Source organism: Podarcis pityusensis, assembly GCF_964106645.2.
Source record: "Podarcis pityusensis genome assembly, chromosome: 12".
Taxonomy (NCBI): Eukaryota; Metazoa; Chordata; class Lepidosauria; order Squamata; family Lacertidae; genus Podarcis; species Podarcis pityusensis.
Window position 1 is genome coordinate 9,876,188 of NC_138037.1, and position 14,580 is coordinate 9,890,767.

Sequence of the window (14,580 nt, forward strand, 5' to 3'; positions counted from 1 at the left end):
TCAAAGTGTTCTTTATTTCCCAGAACCACCCACCACGGCAGCCAGTGATTTGGAGCAAGGCAGGGTAACATTTAGCACAACATGATCTAATGTGGCCCTTAGAGTGCCTAAGTGTGATCATTTTCATAGAACAAAGTTGTAAATAAAGGGGTTAAATTGGGCAGACAGCCTGGGAGGTCAGCTTTGTACATAGCAGTCTTGCTCCTGCAGTGTCAATTAACTGTAATTATCAAACACTTGCCTTTTCAAGACCCAGCAAAAGGTCTCGCTAGCCTGCCTTCAGCACAGGCAAAAAACAGTCTTTCAAGTATTGTTAAGGAAAACCCAAACAGGAGACAAATCAATTTTGCACCACGCAGTACGAGATCCTGAAGGGCCAATTCAAAACAGGCATAATGGAGCTGTAAAGTTCTCAGACTGGGGTTGTACTTTTATGTGGGGCACCACTGTTTCCTTAAATTCCAGTATAATATGGTTAGGCTTTCCCACAGTGATCGGTTTTATACAGGGGTGGGCTTTCCGACAAACGTGTTGTGCGAAGGCAGGGAACCAAACTAGGCATAGCAAAGGAGCTCTGTGAACAGTCTCTCTTGGAAGTTGTGACTGAGAGTGACAGCAGCTGCTTAAAGCTCCTCCCCACAGATTTCCCATCTGGAGTGGGGAAACTGGGAAATCTATATAACATTTCCTCCACAGTAAAAAATAGGTCCGGGAGAGGAATACAACACAGATATATATTAGGAGGGTAATGGGTAGCCAGGGCTGAAAATGTAAGTTGCAGTTTCTCTCAGTTTCTCAGTTTTCCAATCTTAAGTTCTGTTCTTCATATTTCCACATAAGTTTCCGTTTTTTGCAAAAACCCTCCTGAAAATTCATCAGCAAATTTCTCCTAATGTACACAGGTTTGTGTGCAAGTTTGCCTAAGATACAGTGGTGCCTCGCAAGACGAAATTAATTCGTTCTGCGAGTTTTTTTGTCTTGCGGATTTTTCGTCTTGCGAAGCACGTTTTCCCAAAGTCTTCAAAATCACCAAAGTCTTCAAAAACCTCAAAAAAGGCTATCACACCGCGTGCTATGAGTTGCTCCTCGAAGTCACCCTGGGTATTAATGGTTTTAAGAAAAAGGAAACAAACTTGCAAGACGTTTTCGTTTTTTTCGTTTTTCGTCTTGTAAAGCAAGCCCATAGGGAAATTCGTCTTGCGAAGCAACTCAAAAAACGAAAAACTCTTTCGTCTTGCGAGTTTTTCGTCTTGCGAGGCATTCGTCTTGCGAGGTACCACTGTATACAGTTTTGCGAAGCAATTTCCCCAAATATAATGCATGTTTGTTTGTTATTTTAATGAATATAAGCATTTTTATATTCCCAGTTTAACCTAGTATGTGCATATTGTTTTTACACGTGTTGGAGATCTGTATTGCCAAATTTGGAGAAGCGTGAATTTTGAAGGATGGCTGTGTTTCAGTTTGCATATTGTTTTGGAAACTGCAAATTACAAAGGTTTGCCTTTAAATGCAAACTGAACCAACCTTTCCCCCCATCGGCAGTAACATGTTAAGCTTTCCTTGCCCCATGAAAGGTACATGGCACAGTTCTACTGCTGCAGCAAAAGAGGTTTGCTCCTGTAAGCAGTCTGGATGGGAGCCTGTCTGGGCCTCTCCATATATAAACTGCTCTGACTGTCTTGGTGAAAGAATGAGCTATAAGCAGATTCATCATAAGTGACTTACTGTGGCAATGGGAAGAGATTTATAAATGAGCCAGAGGGCAACTTCAGTGATCCCATGATAAATGTCTACTTCCCTCTTGCAAACCTCTCTGGATAATTGCTCAGAGACAGTGCTGTAGCTGCTTAGCTCCAAAGGCAGCCACCATCTCTTGGTACGGCAACCAATGAGGAAAATGTTAACAAGGGGTCGCCACAAACCTGCCCACTTTAATTGCCTTTCTCTCCTTTTCCCCTTTTCTTTTCTCAGTCATGTTTCAATGTGCTTTTCGTATTTGCAGGTGGAATACCAGCCCAAATGGGAAGCTAACAAATATATGTACATCTATTTTGTGGTTTTTATCATCTGTGGCTCCTTCTTCACTCTGAACCTTTTCGTTGGCGTCATTATTGATAATTTTAATCAGCAAAAGAAAAAGGTAAGTATCTAGGAAGTGTTTCTGTTTCCTTACGCCTGCTGAAAGTGAACCTTTGAAGAATCAGACTAGTTAGATGGGTACCTTCTATTGGACCAGCCTCCATTAGTGAAAGAAAATTCATGCTTTTGATGGGGAAACTCTGACCTTTATTAGGGTTAATTAGACTCAGCAGGCCTTTCTGTTGGGCCCACAGGCTGTATCGGGAGAACCACGCCCACCTGCCAGTCACCTGACATCATATAACAGCTAAAAAGATCCCTTATCTCTGACTGAAGCACTGAAGCATTAAGTTAAGATATAAACCTCTTTGAGGAAAAAAGGCAGCAGAAAGATTAGGGATGTAAGAAGGCAGTGATTTCCATTCCAACCTGTATCCTTCACAGTCTGTGCCATTTCTGTTCTACTGCAGTTCAGTTTCTTCGAAATTCTATGTTATTCCCCTTGCTGCCCACTCACGTTCATTTCAGTGTAAAGGAAATGAAACAATGTTTGTTGTTGTTTAGTCGTTTAGTCGTGTCCAACTCTCCCGCAGTTTGGTCAAACTCATGCTGGTAGCTTCGAGAACACTGTCCAACCATCTCGTCCTCTGTCGTCCCCTTCTCCTTGTGCCCTCAATCTTTTTACCCATCATCAGGGTCTTTTCCAGGGAGTCTTCTCTTCTCATGAGGTGGCCAAAGTATTGGAGCCTCGGCTTCAGGACCTGTCCTTCCAGTGAGCACTCAGGGCTGATTTCCTTAAGAATGGATACGTTTGATCTTCTGGCAGTCCATGGGACTCTCAAGAGTCTCCTCCAGCACCATAATTCAAAAGCATCAATTCTTCGGCGATCAGCCTTCTTTATGGTCCAGTTCTCACTTCCATACATCACTACTGGGAAAACCATAGCTTTAACTATACGGACCTTTGTTGGCAAGGTGATGTCTTTGCTTTTTAAGATACTGTCTAGGTTTGTCATTGCTTTTCTCCCAAGAAGCAGGCGTCTTTTAATTTCAGTGTTTAGGGAATGTTTAGGGAAGTTTTTAATGCTTGAGGTTTTTGCGTGCTTTTAATTCTGTTAGGAGTTGCCCAGAGTGGTTGAGGTATAAATTTATTATTATTATTATTATTATTATTATTATTATTAACAAAAATGCAAACAGATACCAATTGAATTCATTGACTGATTTCCGTTTCTGATCCCAGTTGAATGCATGAAACTAAGCCCTTTACATATCTTCTTCCTTTTTTGTTGGAATTCTCCAACATCCCTAAAGCATCTCTTATCCCAAATGGGGAAATCAGCCCTGTGCTTCCTCTTTGGTGGCAAAAGGCAGCATTAGAACAGGAGGTGCATGTTTCTGAACACCAGTTGTGCAGGAAACTGCAGGAGGGGAGAGTGCTCTGGTGCCCAGGCCCCTCTTGTGGCCAAACAATATATAATCTGCACCCAATAATGTTAGTTGTCTTATCTCCTTGCAGTTTGGTGGAGAAGACATCTTCATGACGGAGGAACAAAAAAAATATTATAATGCCATGAAAAAACTGGGGTCCAAGAAACCTCAAAAACCCATCCCACGGCCAGTGGTGAGTACATGTCAACTGTTCTAGACGAAAGACTTCCAATAGGTGAACAGAAATGTAAAAAGGAATAAGGCTGCTAATGTATGATTAATAGACTGATTGAGGCAGAGGAAACTTAGTTGGCGAATACAAAGTTTAATCTTGGGACTGAGAATTAAGAGCACTCTGGTATGTTATTGCAATAGGGAATTAAATGGAAATATTAAAGGCAGTGAGTGAATGCTTCCGTTGGATAAATTGTAAGCAATCTCACATTTCCTTCAGTACATTGGAAGAAGTGACGGGGCTCAGGGTGCTTCCAGATGTGAGTTTATTGTGGAAGCAATGCAGCTCAGACATGCAAGGATTTTCATGGCATCAGCACAGCATCATTCTCATCAAAATGCCAGAATATCCTCTCTCTTTTTTACACTTAACTCGAAATTCCACTTGCTGTGGGAAGGCCCCCAATAGCAAATGAAAGACACCTCTTTCCACTTGAAAGGGATATTTGATTCTTCTTTCTTTCTTTCTTTCTTTCTTTTTGGTTTAAGCAAATTTTGATGTAAGTTGTTGTCTGACTAAATTATTGAAGGATAACAGGTAGCTATGTATTGATTCTACACAAATCCTGGAGAATCTTTCTCCCCTTGCCTTTAGAACAAATACCAAGGATTCCTCTTCGACATTGTAACTCGCCAAGCTTTCGATGTTGCCATCATGGCCCTCATCTGCCTTAATATGGTCACGATGATGGTGGAGTCAGACGACCAGTCTGAAGAGAAGACATATGTTCTTAACAAAATAAACATCCTCTTCATCGTTGTCTTCACAATAGAGTGTGTCATGAAGCTGGTGGCTCTGAGATACTACTACTTCACCAACGGATGGAACATTTTTGACCTGGTGGTCGTGATCATGTCAATTGTTGGTAAGTCGCTACAGAACAATGTGTTCTTGCCTAGCTCTTAGCAACCCAACCAGAGTTGAAGCATTTTAAACCTCATCACATACACCACACATTTGAATTACCGTATTTTTCGCTCTATAAGACGCACAAGACGCACCTAGTTTTTGGAGGAGGAAAACAAGAAAAAAAATGTTCTGAATCTCAGAAGCCAGAACAGCAAGAGGAATCGCTGCTCAGTGAAAGCAGCAATCCCTCTTGCTGTTCTGGCTTCTGGGATAGCTGCGCAGCCTGCATTCGCGCCATAAGACGCACACACATTTCCCCTTACTTTTTAGGAGGGAAAAAGTGAGTCTTATAGAGCAAAAAATACGGTACCTGACTTCCTCCAAAGAATCCAATAAATGGTAATTTGTTAAGGGTGCTGGAATTGTAGCTCTGCCAGGGGGCAAACAACAGTTCTGATAATTCTTTAGGTACAGCCACATATGTCAAATATGATGTAAATGTATGGTGTCCTAGGAACACCTGGGAGCTGTGGCCAAAGAGGGATGTGTCCCCTGAGGTTGCCATATGGAGTCCACCAGAGAGGAAACCCTGAGAAATTGGATTTTCAAAGTGCTCAACTCTAGCTGAACTGTGCCCAAAATTAAATACATGGCATTTTAGAACTATGACTCCCACTTTCAAAACTATGTTTTAAAAGCCCCTAGGAAGGAATCAGACACCAGCAACAATATTGAATTAGGAATACAATAGAAAATGCAGAGGTGACCCCTTGCTGGACTTCTTTTAACTTTAAACAATTAAGGATTAGCCTGCTCAGCAGCCATTTAGTTCATTCAAGATTTTTGTTGCTTATTTCTCCCCTTCAGGCAGCCTGCTTTCCGGCATTGTGGTTTCATTTTCGCCTACACTTTTCCGGGTGATACGTCTGGTGCGAATAGGGCGAATACTCCGCCTGATCCGATCCGCCAGAGGGATCAGGACTCTTCTCTTTGCCTTGATGATGTCCCTCCCTGCCTTGTTCAACATTGGCCTCCTGCTTTTCCTAGTCATGTTCATTTACGCCATTTTTGGCATGGCCAACTTTGCCTACGTCAAAAAGGAGGCTGGGATTGATGACATGTTCAACTTTGAGACCTTTGCCAACAGCATGCTCTGCCTCTTTGAAATCACGACGTCTGCCGGCTGGGATGGACTCCTCAGCCCCATATTGAACACTGGGCCTCCATTCTGTGACCCGAACCTCGGCATGACATCAACTTTCTCCAAGGGTGATTGTGGCAGCCCCGCAGTGGGAATTCTGTTCTTTGTTACTTACATAATTATATCCTTTCTCATAGTTGTAAATATGTACATTGCAGTTATTCTGGAGAACTTCAACGTTGCCACAGAAGAGAGCACTGAACCTTTAGGTGACGATGACTTCGAAATGTTTTATGAGGTGTGGGAGAAGTTTGACCCTAAAGCTACCCAGTTTATTTCATTCTCCGAACTTTCTAACTTCGCTCATGCGCTGGCAGAGCCCTTGCGCATACAGAAGCCAAACGTGCTTGAGCTGATGGCCATGGATCTTCCCATGGTAACTGGGGATAGGATCCACTGCTTGGACATCCTCTTTGCTTTCACCAAAAGGGTTCTTGGAGACTCGGGAGAGATGGACACCCTTAAGCAACAAATGGAGGAGAAATTCATGGCAACAAACCCGTCCAAGGCTTCTTACGAACCAATCACCACCACGCTCAGGTGGAAATACGAGGAGGCGTCTGCCGCTGTTATACAGAAGGCCTTCCGGAGTCATTTGCTCCAGCGTTCCATGAAGCAGGCCTCTTTCTTACACCGACACAAAACCAGCGATGGAGATATCCTTGACGAAGATGCTCCGGAACAAGAAGGTCTCCTTGCGCAGCTAATGAATGAAAACTATATCACAGACACAGACAAGTCCCACACAACATCCTTGGAATCTATTCCTCCATCCTACCGCAGTGTTACTGGAGAACTTGATGATGCTTTTGAGGGGGAAGTGGCAGAGTCTCCTAAAAACGACAAAGCTAGAGATGGCCAGCTGTTTACAGACAAAGGCAAGAGGTCTAACGTGTAGATGCTTTAAACAGACACAGTGCCACTCAGACACCAAGCAATGGTTCTCTTATTGAGGAATCCAAGAAGACTCCACCCCTCAAATTATGAACACCTGCCATTATTTTTACCATACTACCTTTATCACTGCTCATTTTTTCCTAGCTGCATGATAAGGGAAGGATGTGTGAAAGGCTATCATAATCTTTATGTTAGAATCATCTCTCGGACATGGGTATCATTGCTGTGATGACTGTGATTCTTTCCTTACTGCACCGAAGTGAGCTTAAGCCCACGGAGAATATAACTTGCTGGCCCCTATGGGACCAGAGTATGGTTTTTCTGGTCTGGAAATAGAGGGCTCCTTTGATGCACCAGCCAAGAAGTTTGGCAAGTGTTTACCTTTCCCCTGTGTTGGTGGTTCACGCAGGTTCTTATTTCAGATTTCTAATTTGGTGGGGAGTCTTCTATACGTCTCACGGAACCTGGGAGTGCAAGCAAGGGCAGGGAGTGCTCATTGCCAGCAGGAAACACGAGAAATGCACTTACCAGTGCATTCTGGGTCAGTGGATTGAGCCAGAGGAAATTAAGAACTGCATTCTTCCTGTCTGCAGTGGAAGAACATCCAGACTTTAAGGCTGAGCCCTCTGCTGCCAGAAGATTTCCTTCCCGTCCAATTAAGTCTGGAAAGTGGGATTCTTTGGGGGGGTAGAATTGGGGGGGGGTAGAATTGGGGCCTGGAAGAGCCAGTGTGGTGTAGTGGTTAAGAGCGGTAGTCTCGTAATCTGGGGAACCGGGTTCGCGTCTCCGCTCCTCCACATGCAGCTGCTGGGTGCCCTTGGGCCAGTCACACTTCTTTGAAGTCTCTCAGCCCCACTCACCTCACAGAGTGTTTGTTGTGGGGGAGGAAGGGAAAGGAGAATGTTAGCCGCTTTGAGACTCCTTAAAGGGAGTGAAAGGTGGGATATCAAATCCAAACTCTTCTTCTTCTTCTTCTTCTTCTTCTTTGGGCCCCACCCTGCTGCTGATTGGGCTGCAGCTGTGTGCAGTGGGTCTGAGTTTAAATTGTTTGATTCGAACCCAGTCCCAATGGATCCCAGTTATCCTAATTTGAGGTAGGCCTGTTCTGAATTGAGGCAGAAGGGTAGGGAGCAAGTTGCTCATCTAGGGCTGCTGTACGTCCCGAATTTCCTGGACATAGCTGAAATACGGCAACCGGAATCACTGTCAGGGTGGAAATCACTAAAATGTCTAGGGAAATGTTGGAAGTCTACATTTTGGCGAATCTCCTTAAAAATAGTTTTAAAACTTGATTTCTTTTTCTTTTTCTTTTTTTCTTTTGCAAAAGCAGCTCAAGAACTTTGGGCAGTACTTAAAAAAAGCTCAACAACTTTTGTGTCCGGATTTTCACTTTTTGAAACATGGCAGCCCTAGCTCATCGCTTACCTACAGGCAGAAAGAATGCTTATACAAAGTCATAACTCAATTGCTCATCTGGAAACAATACATGAAAGCAGAAACAACTGGATAGAAAACTGTTCTATTCACCACTGTTATTCTTTATGTAACATATTTCATGTACATAGCACTTTGCAGAATAACAGGCATAAAACCACTGGTTGCTGCCCAAACTGGAACTTAACACTTTCGACCTCCCTGTCTGACCAATATAGCCGCTGCATGTTTTGTTGATACAGCATCTTCTGGAATATGATAAACATCACCATGATGTGTATATATTATTGTAGCCATGTTGCTGCCATTGCGATAATACAATAAACAGACCAAGAAGCAATCCAGAAATATGGATGTAATGAGGAAAGAGCATGGGTTATGTTTATAGCATTGATGGGTTTATGCATATCTCCCTGGGGAAGGAATTCCAAAGATGTGGAGTCACCACTAAAAAGCCCCATCTCTGGTTGCTGCCCATCAAAGATATTGTATTGGTGGTCTAGAAAACAGGGTCTCTGAAAGTCCATTCTACAACCCAGGCAAGTTCATATGGATGCAGCTGGTCCTTAAGACGACCTGCTCTCAAATTGTTTAGGGTGCTAAAGGTGAAAATGAATACCTAAAGGAAAAGGGCAACCCTAGATTGCTTGTAATGTGTGAAATGGCCCTTAGAGTTGCAAGATTTAAGGAACAAGGAAGATGCTTTGAACCAGGGAATTAAGGTGGCAATTCTCTTCTGTTTAATTTGCCTGGGCAATTTTTCTAGCCATGATTTCCAAGAAGCTGCTGGAGAGATTACTCTTCCCAAAGTCTGATGATGTAACAGTAATTTAGTCCTAATTGTACCAACCCCAAATGTATCAAGGGCTGATATACAGACGATGTATTGCTTTAGCAGACCCTGGGGAGGGGAATGCCAAGGATGCTTTCCACAAATCACTTACGCTGTAGAAGTCACATGGAATTTAATAGGGCTCCTCCAGAATAAATGCAGGTGGCTGTGCCCACTCTCACCCTAGAGACCCCTGTTCAAGGTAGACTTTGCCGTTGCAATCCTCAAAGCTTTTATACATTAAAGAGCTGATCACTGCTTTGAGTCAGCAGTTGCAAATGGCTTCAACGTAGCTGAATCTGTTCTTGTTGCGTGCTTAGCTTTCCGTGTTTTTACTGCAAACTGACTTGGAGAAGATCTAATTCCTTTTAAACCCGTAATCTTTTGGAATTGCTCAGAAGACTAACCTTTCCCTTACCACTCAGCCATTGCAGTACCAAAGCCTGATTCGCATGCACTTGCTGTGCTGGTCTCTCTGTGCGCTGTTCCACGGGGGGAGCCTGCGGACGCAATGCTGCAACCTCATGCCCATTCATTCTGCATGTGAAGGAGACCCGAGGGGAGGCCTTGCTGACACACACCCAAACATTGAACTGACTCCATCTAAGTGTGCCGCAATGTGTTGTCTGGGGAGTGAAAACCCCTGCCTCTCACTGCCACTGGTGCACTTGGGGGCAAAGACACCCCCGGCTGGAGATGCACCAGAAGCCTCTTGCGAGAGGCAATGGCCAACCTGATAACATGGACTTGCATGGCTCAATCTCTATGGCAGCAGAGATGCAGCTACCATCTGGGACGACAAGGATTTCTCTCAATGGCTTGGAGGCCTTTGGCGTTTAGCTGTGGCTTGCAATGCTTTCCTTAAAGAAAGCAGGAAGGAGGTCAACGTAGAGATGGCTCCTTCATCCCACTCCAAGTCTAGCAGCCGGATTGGAGCTGGAGGATGAGGACTAGAGTGGAAGCAGCACTTAAGAACACAAGAACAGCTTGCTGGATCAGACCAATGACCCTTCCAGTGGCCAACCAGATGGTGCCTATGGGAAACCATTGAGCAGGATTTGACCACAAGAGCACTCTCCCTTCCGGTGCTTTTTAGCAACCGGCGCTCAGAACCATCGCTGCCTCCAGCTCTATAGCTAGCCATGGATAGCTCTCTCCTCTTTGAGTTTGTCTAATCTTCTTTTAAAGCCTTCTCAGTTGGTGGCTAGCATTGCCTCCTGTTTTAGCAAGTTCCACAGTATAGCTATGTACTGTGCAAATAAATCTTGAATCTTCCAATATTTGGTTACGCTGGGGTAAAGGAAGGGATAAATGGCTGCAGCAAAGGACCCTCTTTCGCTTTCATCTCTCCTCTGTGGGGAAGAAGACTCCTCCCTGCCTGTAAAACGTGGGTGGAGCTAGCCTAGCCTTGTAAATACGGAGGTATTCTTACAAAGGTTGTACACCACCCCCAACCTCTGCTGATCAGTAGCGAGATTCCAGGGGTGTTTTAGCTGGGGATGCAGGCACATCAGAGAGTGTTGTGTTTTAAGATGTATGGTTTATTTTACAACTATATACACCTGGATCTAGGTGGAGGAAGAAAGTTCACAGCGTTACATCCCAAAGCAGTGCAGCACTGGAGTCCAAGATCCTGCACACCATGTCCGTGCCTCTGTCCCAGCCTGCCAAGATGGTTCTGCCCCACATGGCCTCTGCCTCCAATTCTGGCACCTCCTTTTTCCTCCCCAAGAACATTTGCTAGGGGATACATTTTTCCTGCAGGACACCATGCCCCCCGGTAACCTTGGCAACCCTATTTTGCACAGATCCATGGATCTTTCTTTGATGTGTCACTATCGTTTTGTAATGGCTTGTACTCAACTGGCCCAGACAGGCCAGGAATTCCCACGCTGCAGCCTGCATTTCCCCTTCAGTATCCCAAATATGATCTAAATGTTACCATTTTACTGATTTTCTAACGTTCACTGACTCTAGCAGTTATGGGTGCCTTTGCACCCCTAAACAATGTTGTCTGACTCCGGCCCTGGAGGGAAGAGGCTTGGGGGCCTGTGGAGCTGAAGACTTGGAGGGCTGAGGAATCATGTGTCAGGGTTTTCTCAACTGTTTTCCCAAGAACAACTTCAACCCGCATATGGAGTCCAGTCTGGATCCCCAGTTACCTTATTCCCCCTGTCCCAGGCCTTGGGAAAGAAGACTGCAGTTGTCCCACCAGGTTGGATGGCCACATGCCATGGGTGCCTAAGTTAAGATTCCTGCATTGCAAGGGGTTGGACTAGATGACCCTCGGGGTCCCTTCCAACTCTATGATCCTATAAGACAGGCATAGGCAAACTCTGGCCCTCCAGATGTTCTGAGACTACAATTCCCATCATCCCTGACCACTGGTCCTGTTAGCTTGGGATGATGGGAGTTGTAGTCTCAGAACATCTGGAGGGCCGGAGTTTGCCTATGCCTGCTATAAGATGTAGGGTTTACAATAAAATCATTAGCAATGGCGAGGGATCAGGCTTCTCTCATAACAAATGCCCGCATTTGAAACATTGTCTCGAAGACAAGGTATTTCCGCTTAAATTCTGAAAGCATGTGGTCACAACGAGCATGCCATGCATTTTTGGCACAGTGTCCCAGAGATGGGAGCTGCAGTTCAGGAAGGTCCTCTGGAATAAGCTATAATGGGCAGTGGGGTGTAGTGGTTAAAGTCTCTTATGAGTCCTGGGGAGACCCAGGTTCAAGCTCACAAGGCAGCCAGTCTCCATAGGCCAGTCTAATCCAGCCTTTGCCACAACCCTCTCCAGTGGGGATAGGGCAGGACTGGGGACTCGAAGGAAGTCTGGGAGATAAATCAAGAAAGCTGCAACGGAGCCATAGGGACTATATGTGAACAGAACACTTGAAAGAACTTGCAATGAATTCTGAGTTGAAACGATATAAGGAGGGAGGGGAGAAGGAATCCATTATAAAGAAAAAACAAGGGAAGGAGTAATGTAATTGGAGCAAGTGCTCTCAGGTGCATAGGTCCCAGGGCTTAATTAGCCTTTGAAGCATCAAATGAAAAAATAAAGTTGGATTGAATGCCGCAAGTTACTAATTAAATGTCGCTGTCCACCAACCTACTCGCTGCAATATCCTCTTCGACCAGCAGAGGGTGGTGTTGCCTAAACTGTGAAGATTACGCAACGATCTTCTAGTCTTTTGCTGTTCAGCAAATATCTGGAAGGTTACCCAAAAAGTTCAGCTCTTTCTTTCTTTCCAAAGAATTCTGGGAGCTGTGGTTTGATAAGAGTGCTGAGAGTTGTTAGGAGACCGCCTATTCCCTTCACAGAACTGTAAGAGCGAAGAGTTCCAGGGCCTCTTTTCGTTAAAAAAAAAAGAAAAATAGCACTGGTTAAACAAGTCTGGGAATTGTAGCTCCAGAAGGTGCACAAGGAGGTCTTCTGGCAGCTCCCAGCACCTTTAGCAAAGCACAGCTCCCAGAATTCTCTGTGGGAAGCCATGGCTGTTTCAAGTGGTTGTTACAGGGCATGAATGCGGCCTGGTTCAGGTCAGCTGCCTCTGGGTCTACATCCTGCAAGGACTACATACAGAGATAGGCAAACTAAGGCCCGGGGGCTGGATATGGCCCAATCACCTTCCCAATCCAGCCCACGGACGGTCCGGGAATCAGCATGTTTTTACATGAGTAGAAAATGTCCTTTTATTTAAAATGCATCTCTGGGTTATTTGTGGGGCCTGCCTGGTGTTTTTACATGAGTAGATTGTGTGGTTTTATTTAAAATGCATCTCTGGGTTATTTGTGGGGCATAGGAATTCATTCGTATATTTTTTCCCAAAATATAGTCCGGCCCCCCACAAGGTCTGAGGGATGGTGGACCGGCCCACGGCTGAAAGAGGTTGCTGACCCCTGGAATACAATAACTGAGCGCATGGCGGTTCTGTGCCAGTCCCAAAATTCGGCACACGCACAGAGTACGCGGCGGCACTGATCCGCCACACTTGCCAGTGGTATGCCCCGTGCTCTGCAATCTCATGATGAGAGTCTAGGGATTAATCTGCTGGGTTTTAATTAACTGAATAAAGCTTAAGTAAATTTCCTCAAAACTCTGCAGAGGTGCCTCGAAGGAACGATGTGCTTTCTTTTGTCAGTATCAAAACCACCGGAAGCAATGACTCCTTGCTAGAAGGAAAGGGAGGGGGGGTCACCTTTATTTCCCTCATCACTTTTAATTTTATTGCATGGCTTTTCCCTACAAAGTGCGCTCCAAGTGGGGTGCAATGGAAATATTACCCTGGACTGTTAAGTCCCCCAGAGCTTTCTGTGTGCTTACTCAGCAGAGTGTCCTGCTGAGTTCAATGGCGCTTACTCCCAGGTAAGCGCTTGTGGTCTGCAGTCTAACACAGGATCCTAGAATTGTAGAGTCGGAAGGCTCCCAAGGGCAGTGCCGGATTTACGTACAAGCTAAACAAGCTATAGCTTAGGGCCCCACTCTCTTGCTCCCCCCAAAAAAAAACTAAAGGAAAAAAATATGGATGTACATTTCCAAAATATAAGATAAAAAACAAATAAAATAAAACCTACATACAGCAACAGTGTTTGTATTGTTGTGTTGTGGGCCCCCAATCATTTTAAGTTAGAGCTTAATAATCATTTCACTATTAATATACTTCTTCTTAATTGTATTTCACTGTTAATATACTTCTTCTTAACTGTATTTCAGTTCAACAATTACTTTGATAAAATACATATGTTGCTATATGCAAATGGCTTGAGATCCCCATTAGGTCCATAAATTACCATATAGCATATATTCAACACACAAAAAACCCGCGACAATTTGTTGTTGACAAAGGACAGCTGGACATCTAAAGGGCCCCATTACCTTCAGTAGCTTAGGGCCTCATCAATCCTAAATCCGGCCCTGCCCAGACCCCAAGGGTCATCTAGTCCAACCCCCTGCAATGCTGAAATCTTTCGAACCCACCACCTTAACATGAACAATTTGCCCCCTGAGCAATAAGTCGTCCACACTGGAGGGGGCACCCAATCAGCCACTGCAATAAAACCCCTGCGAGGAGCCTCCAGCTCAAAACTGCTTTGAAAGCGCAAGAACTTTGGCCCCCGCCGGTTCCCTTCCTGCCTGGAACGCCGTGAGGTCCCTGCCAGCCCGTGCCGCCCACACTGGCTCAGACGGACTGAGGGCCTGACTCGCGTGTAAGGCCGGTTCCCACGTTCCTGCTGAGGAAGAGGCAAGAAGAGCGCCTCTCCGCCTGAAGTCCAACTGCAGTCTCGGAAGCCGAAAGGAAACCCCATTCCCTTCTCCTCCCCGAACTCCCAAAGTTTCTGGAAAGTTCTCTCGGCGCCCCCCCCCCAAGCGCCCCCACCCCTTGCCTCGCCCCCCTCTGGGGTTTTCCTTTTCCCTCCCCCAGCGCCTCTGGCGGCTCCGCGCGCGGCCAGCAGGGGTCGCTGCCCCACAGCTCTGGCGCCTCGCAAAGCGCTGCCAGCGCCAGGCGAGCGGAATGGAGGGCGAGGGCGCAGCAAGAGTGCAGCCAGCGAGCGCCGGGGAGAGAGAGGCGGCGCGTGCGAAGCTACCGCCTCCCTCGCCTGGACCGGCCAGCCTG

The 14,580-nt window shown here is 45.5% G+C and overlaps 1 protein-coding gene across 4 annotated transcripts in view; it reads left to right on the top strand.

Annotated features, from left to right (window-relative positions):
• LOC308459006 (sodium channel protein type 5 subunit alpha-like) overlaps positions 1 to 7,401 on the top strand; it is a 35,597-nt gene extending 28,196 nt beyond the window's left edge. For 3 of the 4 annotated variants that reach the window (XM_080973966.1, XM_080973969.1, XM_080973968.1), the window contains 4 exons: positions 2,006 to 2,143; positions 3,602 to 3,706; positions 4,343 to 4,613; positions 5,465 to 7,383. In XM_080973966.1, the coding sequence (XP_080830092.1) occupies positions 2,006 to 2,143; positions 3,602 to 3,706; positions 4,343 to 4,613; positions 5,465 to 6,696 (1,746 nt within the window). In that variant the 3' untranslated portion in view covers positions 6,697 to 7,383. Of the gene's footprint in view, positions 1 to 2,005; positions 2,144 to 3,601; positions 3,707 to 4,342; positions 4,614 to 5,464 lie in introns of all 4 variants that reach the window. The other variant, XM_080973967.1, reaches the window with a different exon arrangement.
• Positions 7,402 to 14,580: the final 7,179 nt, after the last annotated feature.